A 14,336-nucleotide genomic window follows, 5' to 3' on the forward strand; every position below is an offset into this window, starting at 1 on the left:
TGGTGCTCCATCGGCCCCCTGCCTCCTGCTCATACTGAACAGTCTTATTGTCCACGATCTGTCGGTGCTGGTTCACACCTCACTGGCGTCGTGATCTAATAGAGGCTGGAGTCACGGGCGGAACTGTCCTCACAGGGATCCTGAGGAAAGTGCTGCAAATGGAATCAGTGACTCGTATTTGTGTGCACTCAAATTTCACGCTTCACGTTCCCCAAACGGTAAAGCCTCCTCACCTTATCCCGATGTACTGTATAAAACGGGAAGAACATACAATTGAATTCCCATTAGGAATGGGATTGGATTAGGATTGACTATATATACTACTGGTGCGGAAACACAGCCTTCATCCTAAATTGACCTTATAAAGAGTCAGGAATCCAGGATGTGAAGAATACACAAGTCCATCTTTTAAACCATGGCCAGCCATTACTGAACTTTCCCTTTCATTTCAGCTTGCGAGGTAACATCTGTAGGCTGGAGACATCGGACGGTGGTAGACGCATCGAGTTGCTTACCTAAACAGGGAAAACTCCTGGGAAAAGCCCTGAAAAGATTCATTGGAACAAACCCGAGGATGTGTCATGCGGCCTGAGTCACCCTCGACCACCATAACAGTCCATCCGTCACACGCCTCACCGCCCTGCTGGCAGAACTTCACACCGCAGTACGAGGACAACCACCTCTGATTCTCCCTTTCATTCCAACACTCTGCACTCTCTAGACATCCATGAGCCACAGGAGGAGTCACAGGTCTTAATGTCCCTCTTCAGTACCATGAGCCTGTGTAATTCTAGTCTATACATCTTAAACACAACGAGTCCCAGGACCAGCCTTTGCTTTCTTTGCAGGCTGGCGCAGACAGTTTATCCTGCAGCTTAAGGTCAAGTCAGACAAACGCTGCGTTTCGGTCAGAAATTGGGTTAAGCTTCGGCCAAATCCTCTCTGTGTCCATCGCCTAATCTGTGTTTAAAGAGCAGCTGCCGGGTTAAAACAATAGGACAGACTGTCCTCTCTGACCAAAACAAACACACCGTTTTACCAACGCCTGCAGAGATGGAACAAAAATAGGAAATAACAGTGACAACCACACACACAGGCACACACACACACAGGCACACACACACACACACACACACACACACTCCACCGACTGACGAGTCATAGTGACATGTGAGGTCCGGACCCACAGACAGACGGAGCATGTTGTGAGGCTGAGGCTGGGGGAGGAGAGAAGTTTGTTACCGTTGCAGAACTGCAGCAGGGACGATGTGTCGTAGAGACTGCTGTAGCTGGAGAAGCCTTCCTCCATTCTGAACCCCCTCTGCTCCACTCCTCTGCTAAACAACCTCTCTCCTCCTCCTCCTCCTCCTCCTTTCTCCTTCCTCCCTCTCAGTTCTCTCTCGTCTCCCCCGGCGACTCCCCTTGGTAATTCTAGCGTTCACTTGGCGTCCGGGGCGATCCCTCCATTCAGTCTCCGCGGGTCAGGCTCCGGCTGCGAGTCACCATGGCAACCCATTCACCTCCGTAAATGTCATGTGAACTCCAACCCTGGTCTTCCTTGTCCCTTCTCCCTTTTTCCACCTCTTTTCGAAGAGAACAAAAACCAACAAAGTTTCCAAGTACTCCAGTGAAACGCTTCCGGAAAGAATGAAGAAGCCGCAGGACTCAGTGAATCATCTCAAGAGAGGGACGCAGGGAATGAGGTTGAACTGTGTTGCAGTCTCTCCCCTCCTGCGTGGCTCCTCCTCTGATCCCCTGTTCTCCCTTCCCTCTCTCTGTGTTGTCCTCTGTGCTGTTGCTCAGAGGCACCAGCTGTGCGTCGCTAGGAGGGGACGGCTCCCTTCCGATCCTCCCCAAGAACAACAGCTTAGAGTGGGCTTGATGAGCTGAGCGCCTGCCTCCTCCAACCAGACGACCACCGGCAGTGTTTTGAACACTGAGCATGTGTGTGAGCCTGGCGTGTGCGCAGGTCTGTGTGAGAGTGTTGTGTGGTGTTAGTGTGTGGGTCTAAGCACAGATAATGCCGGGACAGCCCCAGCCTACCCTGGCTCTGTGCTGTCATAGAATGTGAACGAGTTAGAGAGAAGGGGGCGGGGCCACAGTCCCACTAAATCCTCCCCCTTGTTACAGACTGGCTGTGTAGGAGAGGAGAGGAGAGGAGAGGAGGGGAGAGTAGAGGACAGAATAAAATAGGAGATGAAAGGAGAGGAAAGGGAGAAGAGAGCAGAGGACACAAAGCAGCTAAAAAAAACACAATACTTAAATAGAGGGACCTTGAGCGCTCAGGCAAACACACAAAAACACAGACATCTTAGCGCAGCACGTACACATCACCGAGGTGGGAAGTCAACTGAGGACACGAGCCGCTCTCTGTATGAAGCCGGTCCCAGGGTCCCCTATCGGGTCCATTTGCCACCTTAATCACTTAATCAAAGCTCATAGACCGGGAGCCGAACACAGCCCCGAGCCCTGCTAGCCCAGCATAACGGGATTAGCACACGCCCTCTCACTGTCTTATCTGCTCCTCTGCAGACCGAGAGAGAGCATCACAACAAGAGAAGGAGAGGGAGAGGGAGAGAGAGGGAGAGAGAGAGGGAGATGGAGAGAGTGGGAGAGAGGGAGGGGGAGAGATGGAGAGAGCAGGGAGAGAGAGAGCGGGAGGGAGGGAGGGAGATGGAGAGAGAGGGAGACAGAGAGAGAAAGGGAGAGAGAGAGAGGGAGAGGGGGGGAGAGAGAGAGGGAGGGAGGGGGGAAAGAGAGAGGGGGGGAGAGGGAGGGGGGGAGAGAGAGAGGGAGGGAGAGAGAGAGGGAGACAGAGAGAGATAGATAGATAGAGAGAAAGAGAGGGAGAGAGAGAGAGAGACATGGTGGGTGTTAGTATTTGTGTGTGTGTGTGTGTGTGTGTGTGTGTGTGTGTGTGTGTGTGTGTGTGTGTGTGTGTGTGAGAGAGGGGGGTTGTGAAGATTGAGCCTGAAATGGAATTGAGGGGGAGGGATCCAATAGAAGAAAGAGGAAGGGTGCTTGAATTGGGTGTATGTTGGTGGTGAAGTGTTTAGATTTTGAATGAGTGAATGAGCGAGACTGTAGCGGGTGAAGTGGGGAAAACATTACAATGGGGGCTTTTAATTTTGCAAAGGGTAAACTTTGCATTATTCATAATCCATGGAAAAATAATGAGGAAAGCCAGACTGGCCTACATATCATCCTCTGAGACGCTGTCTCATCTCCTTACAGCAGAAACACGCTGAAAGACACCGAATGACATCCATCGCTCTGGAAACCACTATAGGTCTGGTGCATGAATACAACACTTTAACTGTGCAACCGAATCATCGTGGATGTAAGAAACAAGCCCAGTGGCAGAGCATCTGCTGATCAATTCACGGTCCAAGGACTCTCTGTGGCTGACCTCAGAGCTGTGGCTGCTGTATTCCCAGGTGCTCTCTCTCTCTCTCTCCCTCTCTCTTTCTCTCTTCTCAAGGGGGGCTGCACTCTGGCCCACATATTACACAACAAGATGGGGCTAAAGGAGCTAGCCTCCACCACGCTGCTAACCTTAACACACACATAACACAAGGAGATGGAACTACTAGGAGCTCTCCTCCACCACACTGCTTACCCTGACACACACATAACACAAGGAGATGGAGCTAAAGGAGCTAGCCTACACCGCCCTGCTAACCATGACACACGTATTACACAACAAGATGACGCTAAAGGAGCTAGCCTCCACCATGCTACTACAGAGAGCAGGGCCTGGAGGAGGGGCTGCCGACGCCACCTCTCGTTAGCATCAGCTTCCCATTTGGCTCGTTACTGCCTTCTCAACTCTTAAATAATAATAATAATAATAAATAGATTTTATATAGCGCCTTTCAGGATACTCAAGGTCGCTTCACAAGAGTGGGAGGTGAGGGTGTGTGTGTAGGCGAGTGAGTGAGAGTGCAAATACGCAAGGCGCTGGGTGGGGTCGTGAGTTAGAGGCCATAGGCCTAAGAGAAAAGGTGCGCTTTTGTGTACTTTTTGAAAGTCTCCACACATATAATACTAAAACAAAACTTAATGTCCAAACCTTAACTCTATTTTTGCCCATTTTTCTAAAACAGAATTCTTTAAGCTGATGATATCTGAGGAGCCCATGTTTATGTCACCGCTAAAAAAAAGATTGAACACCCAATGTTTTGAAGGGGCTTTGGACGGGGGTGCTGAGCAGCAGATAGTAAACGTCCCGTCCTGTTCTCCATGTGGTCTTTCACCCTGTCCCCCCGGAGGGCAGCAGGACAGAGCAGTGTTTAGAGGACTGACTACAGAACTCCTCATCTATGGACTATAATTTGTCGTATGTAATATAGACTGATATGTCTGGGTGCAGATTAGGAGATTAGGGAGGTCACACAAAAAAAAAGAACACTGTGTGTGTGTGTGGGGGGGGGGGGGGGGGGAGGGGGAGGCTTTAGGGGGGGCCCAAGGGGCTTTATGCTGCTAAACTCCACCCACTACCCTCCAGGAGGCAGCTGGTGGAACTGCTGGTGCTGCTGACCCCTCCCCCTTTTGTCAGTCCTATCCCCCCTTGCTCTCTCTCTCTCTCTCTCTCTCTCATATGCACACACACACACACACACACACACACACACACACACACACACACACACACACACAGGATAAGGTTTTCTGCTGACATGAGCGTTTTTGCCCTCCTTGTGTCATACATCAGCCCAGCTCAATACAGGGCCATGCGTTGGACATGTATAATTCACAGACATCTCCAGCATTAGAGCAACCCTAGACAGGAAAACTGATGAAAAACGTTAACGTTTACACTGTAAATGAATCATGAGTCCATCCCCCCCTCTAGATGTCATGTTTATGTTATGGCCTCATGTTATTTACAGGAGCTAGCTGCTGTTTAATTAGACCCCTCTCCGGCCACACAGAAGCGGCCGTGTTGAAATACATTCATGGTCCTAGTCATTATGTCCGTTCACGTTCAAACAGCATGGACACATTTGGACACACGTTTAATATTCTGATGGTGGTGTACAGAAAATGCTAACAAACACCTTATCCTCACATGAGTGGTCTGTCAGTGGATTATACCCTCAGACACTCAAATCTGCTCCTAGATAACCTGGAAGAAGGTCAATCTTCTGTAATGTCCCTGCACCATCTGCCAGCTACCCCGCCCTCCGTTTAATGGTCTATCTGGATTTTGTGGTATATAACACTGATATATAGGACATTTTTACAGTGAGATAGAAGGTTCAACTGAACTACTAGGATCTCAATGTCGTATGGTTTGAAGCTGAAAATTTGTTTTTGTATTGGCATGATGTGCCTGACATTTACTAGAACAGCTGTTTTGTTTTGTTAGACTAAGTGTAGGATTTCATTATTTTCTTTTCTTTCTATTTTACCGTCTGTGGTTCTTGGATACAGAGCATAACGCCACCGTGTGTGGTGCATTTCCTATACAACCTTGCTCGTTATAACGCTCCTAAACAATAAAGGGACTAAAAAAGTATCACAAATAGGTCGAAGTCATGGAGACGACCCACTCATTCCTACAACTCTGAGCAAAAAATGTTCCTAAAAACGCATTCTCTCTCAGAACTGTTTGTCAGTTCTGGGCTACTGTAGAAAGGTGGGGCAACATGGTGGCCTCCGTGGAAGAGGACCAGCTCCCCATGTAGATATAAAGGGATCAAACTAAGGCAACAAAATACACAATGATTCTTATTTTCATTGGATTATACACTCATTAAAACATACTTATGAACGTTATGTTCCATTTCTGCCAAGTCCGTTCAACTAGATGGCACTAAATTCTACATACTGCACCTTTACGGTCCAATGTTGTATACTTCCATTACATTCATTTCTTTGTCGTTAAGGTTGAGGGCATTCCTGTTAAGGTTTTAAAAAGACTATCGAAAACAAAATTTCAATAAAATGGTGGTAGCATTTGAGATCAAAGCTAGATAACTATCAGATTTGAAATACCTTCAATGTCATCAGTGAGCTTCTGCTTGAATGATACAAGCTGATCGTAGTAAAGTGAAACTTTGCTCCTTTTAGGACAAACCTTCACGGCAGTCTGCAGAATACATTACGTTTATATATTCCTTATCAGTATTGATATGTATTATCTGCTTTTCATGGTGCACTTAGGGGAACACCGATTCTCACCCTATCACTCTCTGCAAGGTGACCTACTTCAGCCTCATGTTGTAATGCTCTCCCAGGAGCTCAGAGGAACAGATTCAACACCAACCATTGAGGAGTGGCCCCATCAGTGGCAGTGATGGATACAGGATGTGTGATGTGGTGGAGGGAGGGTTATTGTCAATGACAGGACAGGATGCTGTTATTAATAATTCCCAGGGTCTGTTGACATGGGAGGGGGGTGGGGAGGGAGAGATTGATGGATCGAGTGCAGACCAGCTCAATGCATGTGGAAAACCTGCAATGGATATCGCAGCTTATATGTCACGCCACAAAATGTAAACACATGTTTACGACACGAAATCTGAGCATTAGGAAATGATTAGATAAGAAATATGAAACACTACAGACATGGACAAAGTACATCTCTTGTTAGGACCCCTCAGTGTTCAGAGTTCCCTGTGGTCTCCCCGTGTTAAGATAGCTTTCAATATACAGATGACTCATACAGCAGATAGGGAAATTACAACAAGAGTTGGACTACTGCACTGCTTGTTGGCTAGAACAAGCTAGAAGCATAGCTAGATGGATAGGTAGAACAAGCTAGAAGGATAGCTAGAAGCATAGCTAGAAGGTTAGCTAGAAGCATAGCTAGAAGGTTAGCTAGAAGGATGGTTAGTAGCATAGCAAGAAGTTTATCTAGAAGGACAGCTAAAAGGATAGCTGAACCATAGCTAGAAGATATCGCCTGATCAAGGGGAGAAAGAGTGCCTCTTACATTTCCATTGCCAGTGGGTTTAAGTGCCTGTAAGTGTGTCATGTTCAATGTTAACTGCGAAACTAATTTGATTGTGACCTACTTTCAACAATTAAATTATTTTAGAAGCTTTTTAGAAAGAAGGAAGGATGGAGAAGAGTGGAAATGACACGCATTAGCTGTGAGAGAGCTTCAGACCCCCAACAGAATCTCATCTCAGCCCACCACTTTCACACGGCTCACAGATGTGCACCACTTTTTCATACCAGGATGAATTCATGTTTCACTGAGTCTCAGGTAATGAAAGGATAAATTAGTTTGAGTATATTAACATTAAAACCACACTGTTCAATAGAATGACACCATGATTCAAAGCGAAAGCGATACACTGCACTGCAACAGTCACACAGGGAATAGTAACGAACAAACGGCAGGATTCAGGGAAACTAGGTCACCACTCGTGGATTAATGCAGTCTCTTTGGTCATGCTCTGCTATTGCATCATGTATGTAGAACCTCATCGCCAGACACGGAGCGTTTGTAAAACCTGCACTGAGAAAATAATAGTATTTCAACATCTACTCCTGATATTCTTGGCAGCAGAGTCTAGTGGTCTCATGTTCAAATCCCAGAAGAATGGTTCTGTGCTCAAGCCCCAATGCCCACAGGCTATCTGTAGACATATTTGAACAAGATGTCTTTCATCAATGATAAACATTGATGTAATTATATTCTAAATGACTTAAAGAGTTGAAACATAGATTGAGTACGGCTCTCCTTATGACGGTTTCCTCACCCCACGCCTCTAGCCTCTCTGGGTCTCAGTGTGCACGGAGGAGCCCCCCTATGTAGTCAGGGTGCTGGGAGGAGAAGCCCCCCCCATGTAGTGGGAGGAGGAGCCCCCCTATGTGGGGGCTGGGGAGGATGGCATGCAGCTACTGCCATCGTACAAGAACAAGTCTGCTCATTGGAACAGTGAGGGTTTGCGGAACAAGCGACTTTGTGCTGCTGGCTTCAAACACACTCACACAGAGGACAGAAGTGTGGGTATAGACGCGCGCTCGCACGCACACACATACATATTGTAGATTGCAGAGTCTAACTGGGTAATCTATCAGGCCAGATCTTGTAGAAGCGTGAGAGAGAGAGAGAGAGAGAGAGAGAGAGAGAGAGAGAGAGAGAGAGAGAGAGAGAGAGAGAGAGAGAGAGAAAATGTTGTGCGCATGTGTGTGTGTATGTGTATGACAGTTTTGATCGAGCATCAGCTTTTAGACTGTAAATTTATTGTAATACTGTAGGCACTCTCGTGTCCCTCCCTTCCCTAAGTACAGTACGGTCTGATCCCACATATTACAACCCAACCAATCAATATCGAGTCCAGACATCTAAGTTTAATTAAAAGATCAATCTCAATCCTAAAGATTAAAACCATGTATTGGTATGCATAGGTAGCAGCAATGAATGCAAACTTAACATTTTCTGGAATAGGCCAAATTGTATTTCCCCATTAAGTTAGTGATATGCTTGGGTCATATAATTGGGGGTAGCTAAAAATACAAATGTGTTTATTGCACAAGCCAGGAGCTGTAGCCAATATTCAGAATAAACGCTTCATTAAACACAACTGCACACTTTATGGAGATAGACGCACAAACACGCGCACACACACACACGCACATGGCCATGTTCTCTCAAACAGTGACAACATTAATCACATCTGACTGCAGAGGCATCCATGTACTACACACCCATCCCCCCTCACGTCCTGAACAGGAAGAGAGATCTCTCTCTCTCTCTCGCTCTCTTGATCTGTGACATCACTGCACCACTTTGTTCACCAATTGAATTATTCTCCCCCATCTCTGGCATCATCCTCCACTAATGTGTGTTCCTCTAATGAGCCTTCTCGGTCATTTCCCCTTTGATCTAATTGATGCCCATTAGGAAAACAACTTTCTGCTGGTTCTTGGCAGCTCATGGCCGTTCCTTATCTCCTCTGCCCCTGTCGTGGTCCAAGGTCACAGACCTTTCATCGATACCGCCAAAACTCAAAGGTTGGGTAGATGACTCAACATGGAGTACATTGTTGTGTGTGTGATCATCCGTAAATGTATTGTTTCTGGGATTCCGTTGAAGCCCATTGGGGCAGCATGTGGCTGGAGGTTGAGCGGGTTGGCTGGTAACCGGAAGGTTGCTAGTTCGATCCCCGGCTCCTCCTAGATGAATGTCGAGGTGTCCCTGAGCAAGACACCTCACCCCTAGCTCCCGACGAGCTGGCTGTCGCCTTGCATGGTTGACAATGGGCGAATGTTAGGCAATATCGTAGAGCGCTTTGAGTGGCCACTGGTTAAAAACGCTCTACATGAATATACCATTCTCCCAGTCTCTCAGTCTACAGAGGGCGGTGTGAGTCGCGTGATGTCAGGAGACCCTCTCTGCCTTGAGGACACAGATGGAGCTGCTGACGTCAACGGCCTGAGAGACCGTAACCCGACATACCTCCTCCCCAGCTCCCACTGCACTGACCGTACAGAGAGAGCCCGCCACGTCTAGCACACACACACTCTTGCAAACCATGACTACACACACACACACACACACACACACACCACACACTTTTCCCTAACATCTTTCTGTATAGCATCATGTCGACAAAGCAGAGACCAGTCTATATTGGTCCCTGCAGAGATGTCAGATCCCATTGGGGCTCCAATAAGTCTCTGCTATTTGGAGCGTCTTACCCCCCGTCTGACCGCCTATCTTCCTCCACACCACCCATAGAGAGAGAGATGAATGGACATAATTTCTCTGAACTCTCCTGGCCAAAAACTCCACCCCGAGCCAGTTTGGGAGGATTAACTTCTCTGATATAACGGTGTGGTTGTTTCTTAAGCGGCCACTGCTTCCGTTAGCTGTGTTAATGCTGCCCTCTGTAGGACAGCAGTAGAACAGTGCGCACTGAGGTTTTTATATTCTTGTGCTTATATTTTTAGGGGATGAACAAGGACAGAAATAAAAATCCCATCACTACACACTACATCGATAGTATCTAACCTGTATCTAATAACCAGTGTCAATAGCCTAACTGAACCATAACCATAACTGAAATTACTGGCAGTTTCTCTGCAAATGATCTAAAATGTGTAAATTGACAGATTACCTATACATCTATTTAACAAAGCACTTTATAGCCTAGTATTGCACTCAGTGTACTGCACAGCATTCAGAGCATGAAACACATCAGCAGAGATGTGAGGCTCCTCACAGAACTACATATCAAAATATACATTTAATGTAATTCATATTTTAAGAGTTTGGAGTTTGCGAGAAGAAGCAAAGTATTTTTTACAGGGCTCATGTGGCCTCACACATAAGACATCTTTATATCCAGCTCAACTGGGAATGGTGAGGAGGCTGGAGGAGACATAGAGACAGGAGGGAGGGAGACAGGGAAATAGGGAGACAGGGAGAGGTTGGAGGGAGACAGGGAGTGGTTGGAGGGAGAGAGACAGGGAGACAGGGAAAGAGGGAGACAGGGAGAGGTTGGAGGGAGACAGGGAGACAGGGAGAGGTTGGAGGGAGACAGGGAGACAGGGAGCGGTTGGAGGGAGGGAGACAGGGAAAGAGGGAGACAGGGAGAGGTTGGAGGGAGGGAGACAGGGGGGTAGGGAGGTAGACAGGGAGTGATTGGAGGGAGGGGGATTCTGATGGGAGAACAGGGGCAGCAAGTGCCCCGGCTAGTGGGGGCACTTGACCATATATATATATATATATAGACCATGAGATGCCTCATCTCTACCTAGGTGGCCGGGATCTGGACCCACTGTCCGACACTTTGGACGAGAGCATCTGCTACTGGTGACCTTAAAGGACCTTGATGAGGCGTGAACGAGAAATACGGATAAGGATAGTTCCCTATTTTGTGTGTGTTGTCTCTGTTGGCTCTCCTCTCTGTGGGAAATGATCATTTGCTTACACACACAAACACACACACAGATAAGCACACATGCACACAAACATACACACCAACACCTACACTCACACAAACAGCCGCCACCATATACGCATCAACAGCGGTCGTACTCCTTGAAGAGTTTATGCAAAGTTGCATACGGAAATGTATACAGGAGCTGTTCTGCCCCCCAAAATGATAGATTTAAAATACATTTGTTTAATTATTAACCTTCTCTGAGTCTGGACGAACTATTGTGCACATCTGAAGGAATATTAGGCAGTAGTATGCGACTTGTCTGTACCCCTTTTCTTCAGACTATGCCCATCTCTCCATCTTTCTCCATCTTGTAATCTCTTCCTGAGACTTTGTGAGCCGCATGTGTCCATATATGGTCCTCATATTGAGAAGGCTAAATATTTGCTGGGTGAGCTGTCCCAGTTCAGAACCACACACACACACACACACACACACACACACACACACACACACACACACACACACACACACACACACACACACACACACACACACACACACACAACCATGCACATTCATACTTGCATGACTACAAATAGTTTTTCATTCTTCTCCACATTCTGCCCTCTCACTCTCCTACCCATAGGTAGCCCCTCGGAGTCAGACATGGCCAGGGTCAGGGTAGTATCTTCTCGTGTCCTCCAATCTCTATCCTCAATCTCTGCCTTTGAACTTTAATCTCCCGTCTTGCTTGGTATCTGTGTTTTGTATTTCAGTATTTGTCCTTCCCCGTGTAGTAGCCTACTGTTTAGTTCGGCTCGGCTCCTCTACTAGGTATATCTTGTCCCTTTGCTTATAACAGTATCTCTCTCCGTCTGTCATAACATCACATGACTATTGCCGGGGTCGTTGAGCTCTCTAATTATAGGCTAATGGCCGTGCCCATCAAATATCACCGGCGTGTAATTGGACAGTAAATTTGTCCCTGCAAGTACATGTGCTTTTCGCTTAGGCCTACTTAATGTGCGACACAAGGCCATTTGACCATGTTAATACATACAAACCAAATAATAATTACAATCATACCAAATATGCTAAATAAGTCGAACTCATGAATCTAACAACCAATAAATTTGTGTTAAAGAAATGGTTACCAGCTAGGACAAATGAGAGCCACAGTATGAGGCTGCTCGGTTGCCTCCACTTGACTCAGTGTATTGATTAACTCGTTGGCCTCTCGCTGACTTCAGTGTAAAAAACCAAAACCGCTGAAGAACGAACTACCATCTTGCTCTGCAAACAATTGCACAGCCGCAAGTCATCTTCTCACCGGTAGATGGCGCTAGAGACTCTGGAGTTATAGTTGGAGAAAAAAGAAATCTTATTTGTTTATTGCTTAAACAAACACCATTTGACGTTTCTGAATATAAGGTACAATAAATGCTAAAATAAATGTCTTGGGCGAACTGGTTCGCTCAATCGTCGTGCTCCTTGACCCCCTGGCCCTCGGCTTGTACCGGCTCAGGAGCGGCACTAGATGTCTGTCGTCGGGTGGTCGTGAGGCGCTCGGAGCCCACAGCTCGGCCTCGGTCCTAAGTGTTGTTGACACGACGCTTGACAGACTATCTTCTTAAATGCTGTGAAGGATATTAGGAAGCGCTCTTTGAAAGACAAGCCGGTGGATACGTTTACACTTACGTGCCTTTGAATGCATAGACGGGTCATAGAGCCCGGAGTAATGGCTACAACTGTAATGTAGCCTACCCATGAGTGCAGAATTCCGACAACCAAGAAAATATATTTATTTCGTCCGCATATTTAAAAAAAAGAAAGAAATTTCAGACTCCTGGTCAGATTTAATTTAAGAAAGAATTCTGGCCTTACGGAGACCAGGAGCGGAGAAGAACGGCTGATCTCCTCCATTGTTCCGTCTTGACCGCAGAAGGCTTTCGATGACATAGCACACGAGAAATGTGGTTGTCAAGCAATTCACGGAACTGCACATATCACTACCCTGAAGACTTCCAACAACACATTGTTCTCTGTGTGCATGAGAACACGCATGTGTGTGTGTGTGTGTGTGTGTGTGTGTGTGTGTGTGGCATTGCTTGCGTAGGTGTGCGTGTGTGTTTGTCAGTGCATGAGTAAGTGTGTGTGTCTGGGGGAGTGCGTGCGTAAGTGTATGTGTATGTGGTAGTGCGTGCGTAGGCGTGTGGCCGTGTGTGCGTAGGGGTGGGTGTGGCAGTGCGTGCATAGGTGTGTGGCAGTGTGTGTGTGTGGCTTCGTGTGTGGCAGTACGTGCATAGATGTGTGTGTGTGTGTGTATGTGTGTGTGGTGGTAGTGCGTGCGGCAGTGAGTGCATAAGTGTGTGTCAGTGTGCGTGTGTAGGTGTGTGTGTGTGTGTATTTGTGGCAGTACGTGCGTAGGTGTAATGTGTCAGTGTGCGGGCGTAGGTGTGTGTGGCAGTGCGGGCGTAGGTGTGTGTGGCAGTGCGTACGTATGTGTGTGTGTGTGTGTGTGTGTGTGTGTGTGTGTAAAGCGCACAACCCTACAGGCGGTCCTATTTATTAAGTAGCGGCCTCACATCTTTAACCCCCGCCCCATTCTGTGAGCGACTCTTACCTCGGCTGGACGGATTAACTGGGATGAGTTCCGCCATGTGCTCTGAGTCAGGAGGCCTGCTACATTCGTTCCACTTGGGCCGGTCACAGGCAGGGTCACAGGGGTCGCTGCCCAGGGCTGGGTTATCTCTCTCTCTCTCTCTCTCTCTCTCTCTCTCTCTCTCTCTCTCTCTCTCTCTCTCTCTCTCTCTCTCTCTCTCTCTCCTGTCTCTCTCCCCCCTTGCTCTCTCTCTCTTTCTCTTTCTCATTCTCCCTCTCCCTCTCTCTTTCTCTCTCTCTCTCTCCATTCTCTCCCCCCCCCTCTCTCTCTTTCTCTTTCTCCATTCCCCCCCCCCCCCCCCTCTCTCTCTCTCTCTCTCTCACACACCTCAGGGCCCAAAGCAACAACAATAACACTTTTTCTGTCCAGTCGAGGCAAAGGTTGAAGCAAAAAAAAAAGTTGCAGGGGTCTCTGTCTGTAGGCCATCTACCCCCCCCCCCCCCCCCCCTCCCCCCTTCCTCCCTCTCTCAAATACCTAGCCCCACCCCCCTCCCCCCTCCCGACACTCTTTGATGTGTGAGCTCCACCAACTCTTGTTTGCAGAACAGCGTGAGGGCTCTGGGCAAACATAACCCCTCACTCTCTCTCCAACTCCCCCTGGCTCTCTCTCTCACTCAGACCCCCTCTCTCACCCTCTCTCGACCTCTCTCTCAACCCTCTCTCTCTCTGCCCCGCTCTCTCTCTCAGCCCCTCTCTCTCTCTTTCTGCCCCCACTCTCTCTTTAGGCCTCTCTCTATTTGCCTTTCTCTCACTCTCTTTTTAAGCCCCTCTCTCTCTCTCTCTCTCTCTCTCTCTCTCTCCCTCTCTGCCCCTCTCTCTCTTTC

The 14,336-nt window shown here is 47.7% G+C and overlaps 1 protein-coding gene across 2 annotated transcripts in view; it reads right to left on the reverse strand.

Annotated features, from left to right (window-relative positions):
• Nucleotides 1-11,680, reverse strand: part of eml1 (EMAP like 1) — a 44,482-nt gene extending 32,802 nt beyond the window's left edge. The window contains exon 1 of one of the 2 annotated variants that reach the window (XM_084482518.1): nt 11,491-11,680. In XM_084482518.1, the coding sequence (XP_084338644.1) occupies nt 11,491-11,518 (28 nt within the window). In that variant the 5' untranslated portion in view covers nt 11,519-11,680. Of the gene's footprint in view, nt 1-1,242; nt 1,392-11,490 lie in introns of those variants that run through there. The other variant, XM_084482517.1, reaches the window with a different exon arrangement.
• Nucleotides 11,681-14,336: the final 2,656 nt, after the last annotated feature.

The sequence above is a fragment of the Micromesistius poutassou genome, assembly GCF_964030765.1.
Source record: "Micromesistius poutassou genome assembly, chromosome: 17".
Lineage (NCBI taxonomy): Eukaryota > Metazoa > Chordata > Actinopteri > Gadiformes > Gadidae > Micromesistius > Micromesistius poutassou.